This window comes from Chelonia mydas, chromosome 10 (assembly GCF_015237465.2).
Source record: "Chelonia mydas isolate rCheMyd1 chromosome 10, rCheMyd1.pri.v2, whole genome shotgun sequence".
NCBI classification, from domain to species: Eukaryota; Metazoa; Chordata; order Testudines; family Cheloniidae; genus Chelonia; species Chelonia mydas.
The window spans coordinates 32,393,258-32,409,558 of record NC_051250.2 but is presented as its reverse complement, the minus strand read 5'-3'; the positions used below and the strand labels follow the sequence as shown (position 1 = coordinate 32,409,558).

The 16,301-nt window shown below is 53.4% G+C and overlaps 1 protein-coding gene across 1 annotated transcript in view; it reads left to right on the top strand.

Moving 5' to 3' along the window:
- Positions 1 to 1,558: 1,558 nt before the first annotated feature.
- The window catches only part of C10H16orf96 (chromosome 10 C16orf96 homolog), a 38,540-nt gene continuing 23,797 nt past the window's right edge, over positions 1,559 to 16,301 (top strand). The window contains exons 1-5 of the mRNA XM_037911495.2: positions 1,559 to 2,262; positions 11,157 to 11,261; positions 12,378 to 12,458; positions 14,524 to 14,610; positions 15,625 to 15,778. Of these exons, the coding sequence (XP_037767423.2) occupies positions 1,840 to 2,262; positions 11,157 to 11,261; positions 12,378 to 12,458; positions 14,524 to 14,610; positions 15,625 to 15,778 (850 nt within the window). The 5' untranslated portion in view covers positions 1,559 to 1,839. The remainder of the gene's footprint in view (positions 2,263 to 11,156; positions 11,262 to 12,377; positions 12,459 to 14,523; positions 14,611 to 15,624; positions 15,779 to 16,301) is intronic.

Sequence of the window (16,301 nt, the reverse complement as noted above, 5' to 3'; positions counted from 1 at the left end):
CCATAACCCCAGTGCAGCCGACCAGTTGCGCTGGGTGTAAAGCTGCTTTGCAAATCAGGCAGAATTCACCGGTCAATCTGGTGCTCTCTTTATTGTATTAGGGTTTGTATTTTGGAGTTAGTGTAGCCCAAGGCTAAAAATACAAGTTAGGAAGTCCTGGGTTTTATGTAAAGATCATGGGGCAGACTTTGCTGTTAGTTACACCTGCCTAAATCTGAGTAACTCTACTGACTCCATTGGAGTTACTCTACATTGGGCAACTCCAGTCAAGTCCATTGAGTGACTCGAGATTTACCCTGGGCTAACTGCTGGCAGAATCTGGCCCAGATGTGTTGCTTGTAGTGGCTGTCATCCAGGAGAATCCCTGAACATGCCACGCCAGAGAGGGACCCTTTCACCCATCCTTGTAATGCAGCCAGCTCTGGGATGACCAGCTTTTCAAAGCAATTATTACAGGGAGGTGAGGACAGCAGAGTGCAGGAAAGAGGGGGTCTAGGTGGGAGTCAAGAAGGTGCATTGGGGAGGGATGTGGGAGCTTGAGGGGAGGGGGAAAGGGTGCCTGCCAATTAATTATTATTATGCCACCTAGGGGATCTGATGGCATCAGGATCCTATTGAGTTAGGAGCCTGTATAAACAGAGAGGTAGACACAGTCTCTTGTCCAAACAGCCTTACAATCTCTCTCTCTCTCCTTCCTGCAGCCACAAAACAGGGCTGGGAGCAGACTTACAAACTGCCTAAGCTCTCTGGGGCAGTGACTGCCTTTCCTGTCCTGTGTCTGTACAGCACCTAACACAATGGGGCCCTGGGCCATGCCTGGGGCTCCTAGATGCTACAAAATAATAACCCAGGGAAAAAAGCTGGGGCTTGGCAATTCCCTGCGTGGCTCAGGGGGGTCATCCTGCCAGATGGCAGTCCAGAGAGGCATGGCCCAAGGGACCCCCCGTTCTCAGCCAGCCTGTGGCATTTTGCTGGCTCAGCTGGCCAGAAGCTCCCTCAGGTTGCCAGAGTCTGATGAGGGCTGCAGAAAACAGGACCAGCAAGCCGTTTCTATAGAAGTGACCGGGGTGCCAGGCAGGCCCTGAGAACAGAGACTTTCCTGGATGCCAGGAAGGTAGAATTACCCTGACGTGCCAAGGACAGAAAAGCAAGGAGCATCTTTTTCCAGCTGACATGATGAGGGTCAGCTTAGGCAGGTGCCATATAATCCTTCCCACTGGAATCTGGTCATGCTGCTGGGGCGAACACTCTTGCTCTGATGGAGGGCATCCCGGGGTGTTTTACACAGTCTAAGTCTCCTGCCAGAGTGGGGGGATTTGCCTTTGCCAGCGGTTTGTATTTCATCCCTAGGAGCCGAGTAAAATCCTGGGTGCAAGAGACACGGGCACGGAATCTCAAGAAGAATCCCTCGGTAACCAGCCACAGTTACCTCACGCTCTCAACAACCGGGCTCTCCTGCTTCCAAGAGCACATTCCTTTACTCCTGTACCAGGTGTCACTGCTTCTGATTTGCCCTGGTCCATGGCCAAACAGCACAGTGACTCACCCCATTCATCACCATCTCGCCACGTTTCTTAAGTTGCCCATCTTCTTTCAGATCTCAGCACGTTCCTTGGTATCCTAGCAACCAGCAGAAACTTTCAGAGGAGAACTCAGACCAGACCGATGCTCCCATAAGCCAATCACATGCCCATGGCCGTGACTTATTAACTTTGAGCCTATCACGGTGTGTTATTGTGGATCCCTAGGACGACTGGTCCTGGGAACTAACCTCACTGTATCAAGGCCACCTCAGTGCTCACAGCTGCTGGTCTCCCAAGGTCAGAGACTGAATGAAAAATGAGCTTCTCCGTTACGTTCGCGGAGCTGGTGAACATTGCGATTGGCACGCCTGAGCTCGGCAATGTCAACTTCAATGCCCTGCATGTCCTGCTACACGGCCTGCTGGAGCACCTCCAGCTCCAGGATATCAAGAAGGAGATCTCCCAGGAGGAGAGGGATTTTCTCCAGGCTGCCCCTAGCTTTACAGCGGAAGGCCAGGTCCAGGAGCAGGTCCCCCTGGAGAGGAAATCCAGCTCGCTCTTTCACCAGCTTCAGGAGAGGCTGACAAGGGTTGAAAGTCAGCTGATCCATCTGAATAATCCCCCTACCACAGCACAACTGCTGGCCCGGAGCCAGCCCTTCAACAAGCCCGCTGAGGAAATGTGGCAAATGATGCAGTTGAAGAAGAAGATGGAAATGAACGAGGAAGGAATGACTAAGGTGAGACAGCCCTGCTTTGGGAAAGTTTCTGCTTCCCTTCCCTCAGGTCTGTCAGGGCCAGATCCTCACTGGGTGTAAATCGTACTGCCTACAGCTCCTGCCACTGACATACCCAGGGCAGTGTCCTGACAAAGCCAGCTAGAGGGGGTGTCTGGTTCACAGGAGCCCAGAGAGTGCAGTTGGGAATCATTAGGCCATGGACTCTGTGGGGAAATGTCTCCTAGGAATCTGATCAGCACTAATGCAGGTTTATCTAAGCAGGTTACAGCCCAGTTTGGTCCAGATCATAGAGGAAGGATCAAACTGAGTTAAAGAGCACTGGTTTGATGTGGTGTATTTCACAGCATGGGCAGGAGAGGACTCCCTCAGACTGCTGTTAATCCACTCCAGGAAGAAGATGGGACACCCAGACCTGGGTTTCAGTCCCTGCTCCCCTAGAATAGGCTCTCGCTATGCCTGTCCCAGCAATAACTCACTTGGGGGCTCCTCTTGCGTCCTAAGAAGTCCATTTCAGTTTTGCTTTTGACTTCACTGGCCTGTGACCCCTGAGAAAGGTCCCTCCTAGACCTTCCCCACAGCACACTTCAGTATTGATAGGCCATTACTGCGATCCAAGGTCCTCTACCCATCGACACACCATGCCCCTGGTAAGGCTCTGCACTGGACAAGGAAACCAGAGAGCCCACTTCTCTGCTGCCCCAAATCTTGTGTTATCATTGATAGCAGGGTAAGGTGGGTATAAAACGCCACTGAATCAGAATGGTCTCACATCCCTCTGCACTGGTGGGAATGACTGCTAAAGGTGCAAGGCGATGGGGAATCAGGCCCCAAGACACATCATCTCCTGGCCTGAGCTAAAGATTCACACAGCCATTCTGGAGACATGGGTTCAAGGGCAAGAGTGCAGTGTTAGCTTCCCCGGGAAGTGGTGGTCCACCCACTGCAGAAGAGCAATGCATTTGGTCTTGAGTGACAGGTCGAAGAGGAGACTTGAGCATGTAGTTAATTAGCAGCCCCTACGTGCTTTGAGTGACATTACTGAAGGCAGAGCTGGAAAAGAACTAGGAGAAAGACGGTTCCTCTGGCACCTTCTCTTTATCCATCGCTACTGTGTTATTTCATTATTAAGTATTGTCAGTTTGTCCTGTCCTTCACAGATGTAGAGGGAGTCAGACCCTGACCCCGGGAGCTTATCTGTCACTCTCCAGGCAAGGAGGGACATTCTGCGTTATCTAAAACCTGATCCTTTTTAATTCTGTTCTCTGATGTTAAATCGACGGGCTTAACCCTGGAAGACCTCATTCATGTGAAAAGGCCACATTGTACCTAGAAAACATGTTGCAATTGCACAGGGAATTTCAGTTTGCTCAGAACGCAGCTTATTTTGTTGTTAAAGTGCAGTATGTCACCCTGATATGTGACCAGGCAAAAACAGCATCATCTTCTAGCCATGACTGCTTAGTGCTTTCCTCTCCCCTCCATCCTGCAGAGTCAGCTCGGCTCTGGGAGGGGTTGGAGTCCACACCTCCTCCTGCATCATCATCAGAGCCTGTGAGGACATAATTTACCTGCAAAATCCTCACTACTGTTGCTACTGATGTGCAGAAGGAAGGAGCCCACTGTCACTCTCGGAGCCCACGGGGAGGACACAGGACTGGCAGAAAAAAAAATCTTTGTAGTTGTAAATGGGGCCCACTTGATCTGGCAATTGGGACCCCATGACGTGATTGTCACCGCGTCCCTCCCCGGAGCAGAACCACATGCTAAGTTCTTCATTTACTGGCTCAGGAAGGGAGTTTGAAAACACAAGAGTCTAACCCCTTCCCAGCATAGTCAGAGAAAACCCCTTCCCTCAGAGCTCTGCACAGACAGAAAGCAGCACAACTAGCTCAGCTGTTGCTGCCCAGCCAGAATCCTCCATTCCCCGTCCTCTCATGGTCCTCTTGGCTTTCCGTCCAGGTAGCAAGTGCTGGTGTCCTTCCACCATCTGGGCAGGCAGTTTACCCCCGACCAGCATTGTTGTTCCAGGAGTGTTGGCCTGAACAGAGTTGTTCAGTCTAGGTCCAGTCCAGTTACCTGGTTAGGGTGTATTTGAGGCCGTGAAACAAGGGAAAGTTGTGAGCTCTCTAAGCGCCATCTCCTTGTCCTGTTCCTGGTCAGATGGAGAGGGGCTTTCCTTGGCCTTCTGCACATGATCTTGTCAGATTAGCAGCCAGGTTAGCAGTGGTGGGGTTGTCTGCCTCTGGGCCAGGTTAGTGGGGGAGGGAGTGCCGGTGCCCCCTCATCCCACCTACAGCCCTTGATGTAATCCTTGGTCTGTCTCTGCAGTTCCCCTTGAGTATCATTCATTTCCCTTTTGGGAAGGGGTGTGTGGGGGTTACCTGGGGGATGAATCTAGGCTTTCCCAGAGGAAATGCATAAGAATTGTCCTGTATTCCCGACCAGTCCCATGGCTCATGGGTTGCCATGCCCCTAGCAGGAGGGACAGACTGGCTGTAATGGGCTGTTCTGACGTTTCCTCACATGGGTCCGATGTGCTGTTGCAGGGTCATTCTCCTGCCTCCTTTCTCCACTGGGGACAGAGATTCACTTCTGTCCACTTCTTCTCTGCATGCAGCAGCACCTCCTTGACTCTAACTCAGCTGCGAGGGTTTAGAAACAGCGTGAGCAGGAGCACACAGACAGTCGTGCCCTGAGCGGGGGGAGGAATGCCACCTGGTAAGGCCACCTTGGCAGAGCATGCACTTCCTCCCCATGGCTGACAGGTGGTGCTGCTGTGCCAGGTGGGGCGAGAGAAAGGAGTAAAACAATGGGGCAGTAGGAGAACAAATAGCGCAGACCTACACTCCCCCTGCATATGGTACCAAAGGATCAGCATCGCAGTCTGGCAGCTGGCAGATGTCCCTTGTACGGGCACATGCCAGGCAGCAAATCACATCAGTTAGTTGTCCCTCTGAAGGGGCACACAGCCAGTACACCAGCAACCACATATCATGGTGCTAAACATACTGCAAGCCACAACACTAATAATACTCTGCACTTCCATAGCACCTTTCACCTGAGGGCCTTGCTGTGCTTCAAAAATGCTAACTGACTACAACTCATAATACCCCTGTGAGGCACTGAAGGATGTGGAGCAAGGACCTTACCCACCATTGAAATGTAACCACCTCTGGGGTGGAAAGTGACAGCTGCTTAACATCACACAGTACTTTAGGATGGACAGGAAATGAGATTCATTTGAACCTACAGGGGGAGTTTATGGAGGCCAGAATGTAATTGCCATATTTAGTCATCTTGCCTTTTAAAATGATTATCCCAGCATAAGCCCGTGTTGAATTAGTGGTATACTGGCCTTGCTAGCTGACAAATGTTCAGCTGTGTCTGTCAAGCTCCAGCCAGTTAGAAACCCACTTCCTGGGACTTTACATTTTGTTTCACTAAATCTCCTGTCAGATCAATCAGATGTAGCATTCCCATTCCCGTCTTCTCATAAATTGTTGTGTGGCGATGCAGCTGGGTTCCTTCCCAGAAGTGGCTGCATTTCAGTGGTAGGTGCAGTGATTTACACGTGCACCATACTAGAGTTGGCATATCACTGGAAAGGCATCCTTTAGGGCACTCTAGTCTAGAAACATCTGGTATTATTATGTTTTTAAATAAACATTTCAAGGACAAAATGGAAGCATTTTTGATAGCAGCACTAGGTCATAGAATCATAGGGCTAGGAGGGAGCTTGAGTGGTCATCTCGTCTATTCCCCATGCTAGGGCACGATCAAGTAAACCTAGCCCATCTCTGACAGATGTTTGTCTCTCTAACCTGTTCTTAAAAACCTTCTGTGACCAGGCAAGGATGCCATGACCTTCCCAGGTGACCTGTTGCAGTGCTTAGCTGGCCTCCCTTTGTTTGGTGCTTCTCCCTCCCAAATTAGGAATATGAGAAAGCTGTTTCTGTGTAAACAAAGAGGTTACCCAGCTGCTGCCCAAGGATCGAACACGGGGATTGGCACAGGTGCACAGGGATTGCTGTTGTGTCAGCTCTTTATTTGGGACAATTCTGCTTGCTGATACACTAATTCTGCTCGCTGCCCCCCTTCTGTTGATGTGCCAGCCTGCTCCTGTTGCTTGCCTGTGTGTGGCAGTAGGGGACAAGCAGCATCAGGGCAGAGAAGGTTAGCGAGCCCTTAGGAGGGGTTAATGCAACAGGTTCAGTGCTGGCTTGGGGCAGGTGATTGCTCAGATTTCTTATTTAATTTGTTTGAATCAGACCTAGAGGAGAGGTATACGTTTCTGGCTTCCCCTCGCCTGGCCAGAGGGGACATTTGGGAGGAAAGCTCTCTGTGTGAACGGCCAACTGTGCGGGGCAATCAGCTGCTGCGTGTTGGGGTGGAACCTGCTTGCCTGTAAGCTGTAAATGCATTATGGCACAGGGGCTGCTCTTGCTAGAAGCTCCCAGGCATGGGACAGACCGATCTCTTGCAGCCGCTGATAATCTGGCGCTGGGCCAGCTGCCCTCGTTACTTTTGAGTGCAGCCAACCTGTGGCTTGATTCCAAGAAGCTGAACACCTGCAGTGCCCACAGAGTCAATGGCAGTTACGGTGCAAGGTCAGGTCCTGGTAACCTTTCACTCCTGCGGAACCAATGGACTCGAGAGGTAACTAGCGTGCTCCATGTTTGTCGTGTTGTTACCATGGGAATGCCTGGTCCTGACCCTCCCTGGCAGCCCCACTGCTCAGGCTTGGGACAGGAGCTGATAAAAAATGTTGTTGTTTTTTTAACCAAAAAATGGGGGTTTGAGGATGACAAAACTCTCTGCAGAAAAATGTGATTTTTAATCAACAGCTCTTTGTTTTCCAATGAAATTTCAAAAAGAAAAATTTAAAACCGAAAAAAAAATCAAAATTTTTCTAAATGTTTTGGATTGAAATGACGAAAATCCCCATTTTACTCTTTTTTTTTTAAACTTTTTTCCAGTGGAAGGAAGGAAGAAAGAAGGGGGAGGCGCAGGAGAGATTTAAAAAATAACAGCGCAATTTTCCCTTCCAACAATAGTATTAAAACCTTTTTGAAAATGTTCTCAAGAAGCATCATTGGCAGCTAGCTCTAGCCGCAGTCTCTCGGAGCAGGCTGGCTGTTGTTTGGAAATGTGCTAGCTTGTCTGTTTGAGCAATCGCTACTGACACAGAACTTTGCACCTAGTCTAGGCAGGACAAATTGAGTTTAACTATTATTGATTTGTATTCCCCTAGCACCTAGGACCCCTTGTCATGGGCTGGGGCCTCACTGTGCTAGGCGCAGAACAGAAAGCCAGTCTCTGCCAGTACAAGACAAGAAGTAACAAGTGGGGAAGACAGGGGAGCACAAGGAGACCATGTGGCAATGATCTCAGCACTGTGACAGCTGGCTGGGGCCAATCCAGGCTCCTCCCAGGGTTGACCTGAGCAGGGGGCATGTTTGAAAACATGGCCTGTTTTCTTAGTCTGGATGTGGCCTTAAAGGGCCCTGCAAAGCCTTCCAACTGCAGCTTGCTGGGATGTTGCAAGGGCCAGTGAGGGAGCCACCCCACAGCATTGGTAGCCCAAGGCCTGTCCCCTGATGGTGCCATGGGGCATATCCACCCCAAAAGGGCATTCCCCAATTCACAGGCCAGCTGGCTGGCTGCAGAGGGGAGCTGCGCACTCCTATAGGGTGGGGGCAGTCCCCAGCATGCAGGGAGTTCTAGGAAGGATTATTGCCCCCCGCTCCATTGTGCTGTGGGGAAGCACAATCCCTGGCTTCCAGAGCTCTCCATGGGATGGGGCAGCTCTGCATTGCACACTCGTCCTGGTGGGGACAGGGGATTGCCAAGCAGCGTCAGAACTCCTTGTGCACACACACCTGCCCCCTCCCTAGCATTGCCAATTTTCATAGAATCATAGAATATCAGGGTTGGAAGGGACCTCAGGAGGTCATCTAGTCCAACCCCCTGCTGAAAGCAGGACCAATCCCCAATTTTTGCCCCAGATCCCTAAATGGCCCCCTCAAGGATTGAACTCACAACCCTGGGTTTAGCAGGCCAATGCTCAAACCACTGAGCTATCCCCACCCCCATATTTCTGGACGTTTTATCACATGACATAATCTGTAATTGAAGATTAATCTTTAATTTCTGGAGACTCCAGGACAATCCTGGAGAGTTGGCAACTCTACCTCTCCCTGTGGCATTCCTGTCAGACACTGTGTCAAGTGCTAGCTAGGCGCACAAGCCTGGACATGTCAAGATTGGCGCATGTTCAGCAGCTCAGCTCGCGAGTCCTGCTGTGGGGGCTCTGTTAACAGCGAACGATCTCCCAGGCACCCCGGCCGAGTCCAAGTCCGACGTGCTCTGTTGTGTAGGAAACGCTGGAATGCAGCGGGCAGTGTCTGCCTCTTGGAGAGATGGGCATTCCCCAAAGTTAACTGCCCCTGGGTCCGAGCACTGTGGTGGGCCTGGCATGGGGCCCTCTGGACCTGGCAGGGCAGCAAAGCAGTGAACTCCCGGAGAGCGCTCGGTTCTTCCTGCTCCTGATGTTTACATCTACGACGCAGGAGCCACCCAGCCTGCTATGGGGTCTGACAGGTCAGAATCAGAACCTTGAATTGCAATTGGAAGTGAAGAGAGAGCCAGGCTGTATGCCGCCCTTGCACTACAATCAGGGCAGCCCCACACCCTGCTGACTGCTGCCTGCTGGGTCAATCCCTCGGGGCCATTGCTAGCTTGCACAACTTAACACAGCCTCCAGGCTGCTCTAAGTTAGGCTGGGGACCAGCCCGATGTCCAGCCAGCCCTGGGCTGAGCTGTGCTGTACAGTCCTTGGTCATAGCCGAGGACTGGGGCCAGAGACAGCCTTGCCTTTGGAGTGCCTGGGCCTGATTCTGATCTCACGGGCACTGGTTTCATACTGGGTTACTCTGGGGGAGTTACTCCTGATTTACACCAGCGTGAGAGAAGAATCAGATCCCTGCCTCTAGTCACTGAGGGCTTGTCTGCATGGGAAGTTTTACCAGTGAATCAGTCAGTTATACCAGTCTGATCCTACATGTGGTTGCTCTTATATGAGCAGCTTTTTCAGTTTCACTTTAATCCCTTCCCAAGCAACATCCATTGGGTGGTCACAATCCAGGCCCCACTTCCCCACTCCTTGCAGGGGGGCTCTGCCCTTTGTGGGCCTCCTTAAGTCTCTCCAGCTGGGGAATCACAAGGAAAGTCACAAACCCCACACACTCTCTGGGGGTGGCAAATCTACAGTGCTGCCAACAATCCAGCACACGTGCGATGGCTCTGGCTGAGTCTGGGAGGCAGGCTCAGCCTGTCTGTCTTACCAGGGAGTCCTCTGTACTCTCCTTGGGGCAGAGGGAAGGTTTCCTGTCTGGCAGTTTCCTCCACAGCTTCAGGAGTCACTCCTAGGGCAACCCCACTCCTTCCCCTCACTGACTGCAGCTTCCTCCCTTTTAAAGGTCTCCTCTCCTCCCTGTCCTGTGTGATTGACAAGGCCAGAGGGGTGGAGAAGCCCTGCTCCCAGGACCTCTCTGGCCCCTTCCTCCGCCGCGTGGGGTCTCTGCACCCCCCTCACAGCTCTGTTGTAAAGTATCCAGGACCTGATTCTCCTCTGACCTACAGCAGTTCATACTCACCATAATGTATGGGGCTGGACTCTCTCCCATGGAGCCATTTACACCTGTGCCAACCAGGGGTGACAGCACAGAAGGGTCTCGCTTGGTAGCATTTTAGATCCACATTGCATGAGTGTAAATGATGTCACAGAGCCTCAGTCCTCTCCATTCTAGCTACAGCAGGCCGACGGAAGAGATCAAATCCCTTCTGGAAACTAGATTTGGGATTGTTTTTAGGCAAAGCCTTCTGCTGGGTATTCTGTACATGAGAGACTGCTCTGCATGGACTGAGCCCTGAGGGACTCCCCAGGGGAGAACAGCCAACAGGCTGCCTCATCCATATAGTCAATATCACTACTGCCAGAGATGGTTAACACCTCTTAGGGCACAGCACTGCTCTCCTAGGTGTCCTGGCAGAAGATGTAGGGTCTGATTCTCATTTGCATGAAGACCACTTCACACTGCTCTGCCCATGGTAAGGCCCCTTACAGTGTGAGGAAACCAATGACTAGAGAGGAAATGAGAATTGGGCTCATAGAGGCTGAACTGAATCAACGTGAGCGATGGAATGGATGCTTGCCTGATCACAGCCCAGCACTCCCAGGATAAAACTGGAAGCCAGATTTCCATCAGGGAGGCATGGCTATTCCAGCTGTACCTGAGGAGAGAACAGGCTGTGACAGAGTCAGGAGAGCCCTGGGCTCATTGAACCACTCTTCATCACTCTCCAACAGTTCTCACCACCTGATAGGTGCTGTTTGTAACAAGTACGTGGTGCCAGGTAAAGAAGCAGACCATTCCCAGAGGCCCCCGAGGATGTATTCTGCCCCAGTTTAACTGTGGCCACGCTTTAATTTCTGCAGGATGGACAATGTGACCTGGGAGTCTCCCACACAGAGTTTGCCCCAGTTGCCCTTTAACACAGAGGTGTAATCCATGGAAACTACAGATCCAAGCATCCAATGCTGCATCTTGATCCCAGGATAGGCTACTTGGCTGCAGATAGAACATTGTTTTCTGGGCCCCTGGAGTCTCCACGGCTGCTCTCTGGGTTAAAGAAGAGGTTGGTTGGCTGTAGTTGGCTCTGTCGGCAGCAAGTCGGGTATGGCCCTCTGGCGCCAGGGTGGGCAGAGTGTGGGCTCCTGCGTCATGCCAGGCTGACTGTCCATGCAGAGCACTCTTGGCTTGTTTCCAGTCCTGCCCAGTCTGCTTCGAGCTGGTGCTGACTCCTTCATTTCCCTGTCCTCTTCGCTTCCTCAGGCCATGAACACGCTGCAGGATCTGCTCACCAACATCTACTCCCTGCAAAGCACCGTCAACACCTTCCAGGAAGAGCTGGGGGTCTTGAAGGATAACTTCCAACAAGTACGTACGTCTGCCCATGGCAAAGGGGTGGCTGGGGGTGCTGCCCTTGGAGAGCTCTCTTGGCAAAGGGGCACCCTGGTGACTCAGGAGCACTGCACTGGCTTGCAGGGAATCCGGCTTCCCTGCCTGTGCTCCTGCTCCCCATAGCAAAGAAAAATGATGGGGGGTGGGGGTTGGAGTGAGACCTGGGTGCTCTGATGGGGGGACACAGGAACACCAAGCCTCCTCACTGGACAAAATTAAGTAGCCATGAAATCCTGAGTCCAAGCACAGCCCTGAGATCACTGGCATGCGCACTCTTGCTGCAGTGCTACCGACATTCTTCCAGGGCTGCTCCACGGGGCTCCTTTCAGACTTTGGTCCATGCTCTTCCTTGTCGAGCCAAGGCACGAGGCCTGGTCCCCCTTGACAGAGTTGGATGCTGACATGCAGCTGGAGGCTGCCCGCTGCTGGGATTGTTTTACATGCTTATTGTCTTTCAAGCAAGCCAGTTCCCCTTTCCTGCCTAAGCCCCTCTGCTTTGTTCCCTGCGGGACCCTTCCCTCCAAGGCCCTGTCCCCCAGCTCCCGTCCATTCAACCAGTGAAGCCAGGATACAGCGTCCTTGGCCAAAGGCATTCCTGAATTACCCGGAGGGGATCCGCTGAGTCTTAGAGAACACTGCCTCTCCATCAGAGGAGCTGAGCTGCTAATGTGAGGAGCCCAAGACTGGGCTCCCTGCCTGGCTCAGCCCCAGTGCAGCCCTTTCCAGCCCTCTCATGCTGTGTGTAACCAGAGATCAGTGAGCCTCAGCTAGCCCCGGGCATGAGGCTCATATGCAGTTAGTCAGGTATTCCCTTGCCACTCCAGAGCCAGGGCACAGGCTGGAGTGCAGAGCTGGCAGGACGCCGCTGGCCACTCATTCCCTCTGCACATCGCGCCATAGAATATCAGCGTTGAAAGGGACCTCTGGAGGTCATCTAGTCCAACCCCCTGCTCAAAGCAGGGCCAATCCCCAATTTTTGCCCCAGATCCCTAAATGGCCCCCTCAAGGAATGAACTCACAACCCTGGGTTTAGCAGGCCAATGCTCAAACCATTGAGCTATCCCTCCTCCACCGATGTGGTTTGCTTAACAGGTCAACATGGACGAAATGAGAGAGCGGCTCGCGCAGCTGGATCAGCAGAGCCAGCTCATCCAAGCCATCCTGGACAGGCTGGTGAGTGGGGAGATTCTGGGAGTCAGAGAGAACCTGCTGGCAAAGGGCTTTGGAGAAGGCTCGCACACTCAGGGAGCGTAGCCAGGAGGAGCCAGGCAGGGCTACCACAGCCAGTGAAGGAGCAGCAGAGCCTGCTTCAGCCTTACTGCGGGCATTGGCCTCTTCGCTTGGGAACCTCGGGAGATAAGTTTTTCAGAGCCTTGTGCAGAGTGCGAGCTGCCCAACTCCCCTGGCCACTCCGCTCAGCCTTGCAGAGCACAGGGAGTAGTGATGCCGCACTTCTAGTGCCCTTTGCATAGACACCAGAGCGTGGCCTTTCTGAAGGGTTAATTACGCCGCTGAGTTCCACACCACGTGGTACAGGTGACCAGTCCCACAGCACTATCCGTGCCCAGCGCAAGGGAGCAGCTCACAAACAACCCAGGGCTGCAAAGGCAATCCAAAGCAATCTTTAGAAACAATGGGCCAGATCCTTAGCTGGTGTATAAGGGTTCCACTGACTTTGGCAGAACGAGGATGATTTACGCCAGTGGAAAATCTAGACCAACAAGTTCACCTCCCCTGGTGGAATCCATCTCCATTCCCTAACCAGGAGAGCGGCTGTATTTGTGATAGCATCTGTAACAAACAGCTCAACTAAAGAGCAAGCTAGGTGCAGTGTGTAATATACACAGTCCCATGGGGAAGTCTTTACGCCTGGTCAGTCCAGATGTGTAGATGTCGCCAGCTCAGTAGCCGTGTTACCTGTGCGCTCGTTGGATCGGAAGCCGGGCTCTGTGCGGGTGAGCAGCTGGCAGCACAGCCAGGCCTCCATACCAAAGGCTGCCTGGTCAACATTCATGCTGCTGCTTCTCACCGCCCACTGGCAGTGGGGGAACCGACTTGTCTTCAAGGTGTTTGGACCTGCCAGCACTGGCCTGTGCCCCGCTGCTGCTGTGCTCCGAGGCACGGCAGGTGCAGCCCGAGAGGAGGGCAGCTTGCAGTATTGGTGCACCCTGCCTCTCCAGTGCAGGTAGCTGTAAGTAGGGTGCCCACAGGAAGGGTGACGGAGGCTCCTGCTGCCTTCGCACTCAGTGGGTGAGTGTGCGGAGTGTATCGTGTCCTCACTCCACCCTCTGCTCCTGAGAACGGCACTGGCCTGGGGCTCTGGCCACTGATCATCTGCAGTAACGTCCCCTGCTGCTCACAGGCTGTAGCAGCCGTACTCAGTCCATGGCCCGTGAGCCACAAACGCCTCTTCTGGGCCTCACATTCTGCTCAGAATTTAGCAGCTCAGATCAACTCTCGCTTTGCCTGGGGCTCGGGGGAGGGCAGTTGCATTCAGCACAGCATTGCTCCCTGCACAGCCCCATGCATGGCAGCGGGTGGTGGGCGATCGGCCTGCCGGTTGAGGAGGTGCCGGCTGGGGGAGTGCTTGGAGAATTATGCAACAGAGGCTGGCCCTAGAGCAGGCTAAGGGTGTCACTGCGCAGGGTGTGCCCTGCTGTGTGGGTGCTGTGTCCCAGCATGCCTCTCTGGTGTAACCCCTGCTTGTGCTTCCAAGCAGTAATGACCCCTACACATACCGTGAAAGGGTCTCAGGTTCCCCTCCCACTCCTCTCTGATCCCCTTTGCAGAGAACCACCTCCAGCCACATCCCTCAGCAGTGACATGCACCTTGGCCTCTCCCTGCCTACCTGCCCCCAATGGACCACCCTCAGGCACCTTACAAGACCACCGGTTCCTAGGGCCAGTCCTCTCTCCAAACCACTTAAACTTGCATAATGGAGCTGACAATCTCCTGGGAGCAGGCTGCCTAATGAGATCCCCGGCAGACAGGATCTATCATGGTACTTCTGCACTTCCAGTCCCAAGTGGAACCTGAACTCCATGGCCATGTGCAAGGGAAAGATACTGTGGGGATGATGCCATTGCTGAATCTGCTGAGAGGTTTGGGTCTGGCAGGGGGCAGGATTGGGTTTGTTCCTGCATGCCCTGTCCCAGATTGCCCATCCCTCGCTCTGATATAAAGTCCAAGGCCATTCCCCTCTGATGTGCAGCTCCTTTTCTCTTCCTCTGAATGCAGGACAAGATGCAGGCACAGCTGAGTTCTTTCCCCGAGCAGGTGGACATAGTGCAGTGGAGCTCTCTCTTTGATACGCTCGCTGACAAGGTAGGTGCAGATTTCCACCTGCCTGGTGGACCTTATCCCGAACTGAGGGCTCACTCGAGATAGAATTGAGCGGAAGCATCTTGGGAGCAATGAGAATTGTGTTTCTGTGTCCATCATGACTCTTTGAATGGGGCAAGCCAGCTCCCTCTGGATTTGCTGTGGGTTATTGTTCACCATTTGATCAGATTTTAAGAGCCTGCAGGGTGAGGCAGGGCTACTGTACTGATTCATGCTGAGATCAAGATCATGTGGGTCTCATCACTGATTGATTGGCTCCAATCCAGGGCACAAGAGGGTTGGTGTCTCTCTCAGAGCGGGAAGAGAATGCTGCAAAGTTGAAGCCTCTGGACTCTCAGGGTGTGCTAGGTCACAGTAAACTCTTCTGCCATCACACACACTCACCCTGTAACCCAGCAGTCTATGCCCTCTGCTGGGATCGGCTCACCCCTTGATGACCACTCCTCAGCACATCCAGTAATGCCCCCAGGGGATTATTGCAGGAGTTGGTTATAATCCCCAGCCAATCGCTCTACTCCCTATGCTACTGGGCCTCTGAAATCTATGGGGGACCTCTAGCAGCCGCAACCCTGCACCCTGGCGTGCAGCAACCAGCACCAGCCTGCATCCTCACTCAAGACACTCCTGAGCCCGCACACCAACAAGGTTAGCCCAGATACCTGGCTGATCTGAGCTCCATAATGCAGGGTGGTGTCATGATTGATGCTGTAAAGGGATGAGTGGGATCAGTGTCTGTATTAGCCGACCCCTATGGTTTGGGGAGGCCAGGTGAATAACTCCAGTGTGGGCACAGTTCTCAAAGGCAGAAGGAGGTTGCTGGACACTGGTTGCTGTTTTGTTCTTCCAATAGCGAGAACTTGGAATCTGCAAACATGACCCAACTGCCCCAGCCAGTCCCCTGCACTCCCTCACTCCAGCTCTGATCAGCACCCCCTTTCTGAGCTGTCTGCAGGAACCAACCTGACATAAAACCAGCGCGGGGGTGTTTTCTTTCAGAGCCCCTCAGACCCAGTGCCCAGCCTCGACTCAAAACGGGACACGGTCAGGGAGGCCCTTAGCAAGCTGTGCCAACTGCCGGAGAAGCATGAAGCCTTGGGAACCCGCATCAGCCTGCTGGAGAGTGAGCTCAAGCAGCAAGTGGATCACCTAGGTGAGGCCCCAGCATCCAGCTTCGCTCCCATCCCTGGGTTGGGCCTGTCTTCCAGGAGAAATCCGGGGCCTTAGAGGGCAGCAAGGGCCCAGACCTGACTGGGTGCAACCAGCTCCTTCCTACTGGGCAGTCAGAGCCACTGCCTGAAGGGACACAAGTGAGACTGGCAGCCTGCCAGTCCTGCAGAGCCCAGCCTGGCTCTGGGGGAGGGGAGTCGGGGTCTATTCGGTAGGTCCCAGCCCGGCTCCAGGAGAGGGGACCCGGGGCAGGGGGGGTGTCTATCTGGCAGGGCCCAGCCCAGCTCCACAGGAGGGGAACTAGGATTTGTCCCTGCAGGGCCCAGCCCAGTTCTGGGGGAGGGGAAGCCGACTCTCAGAGAGGCGGAGCAGGGGACTATCCCGGCTTGGGGCCTGGGCATTGTCCAGAATGCAGCATCTTTCTTCCTACTGGTGATGTTGGAAGCAGAGGGAGCCCAGCCCCGGGGAGCTCGCAGGGCTCGGAGCTGGGAAAAGCATCTTGCCTC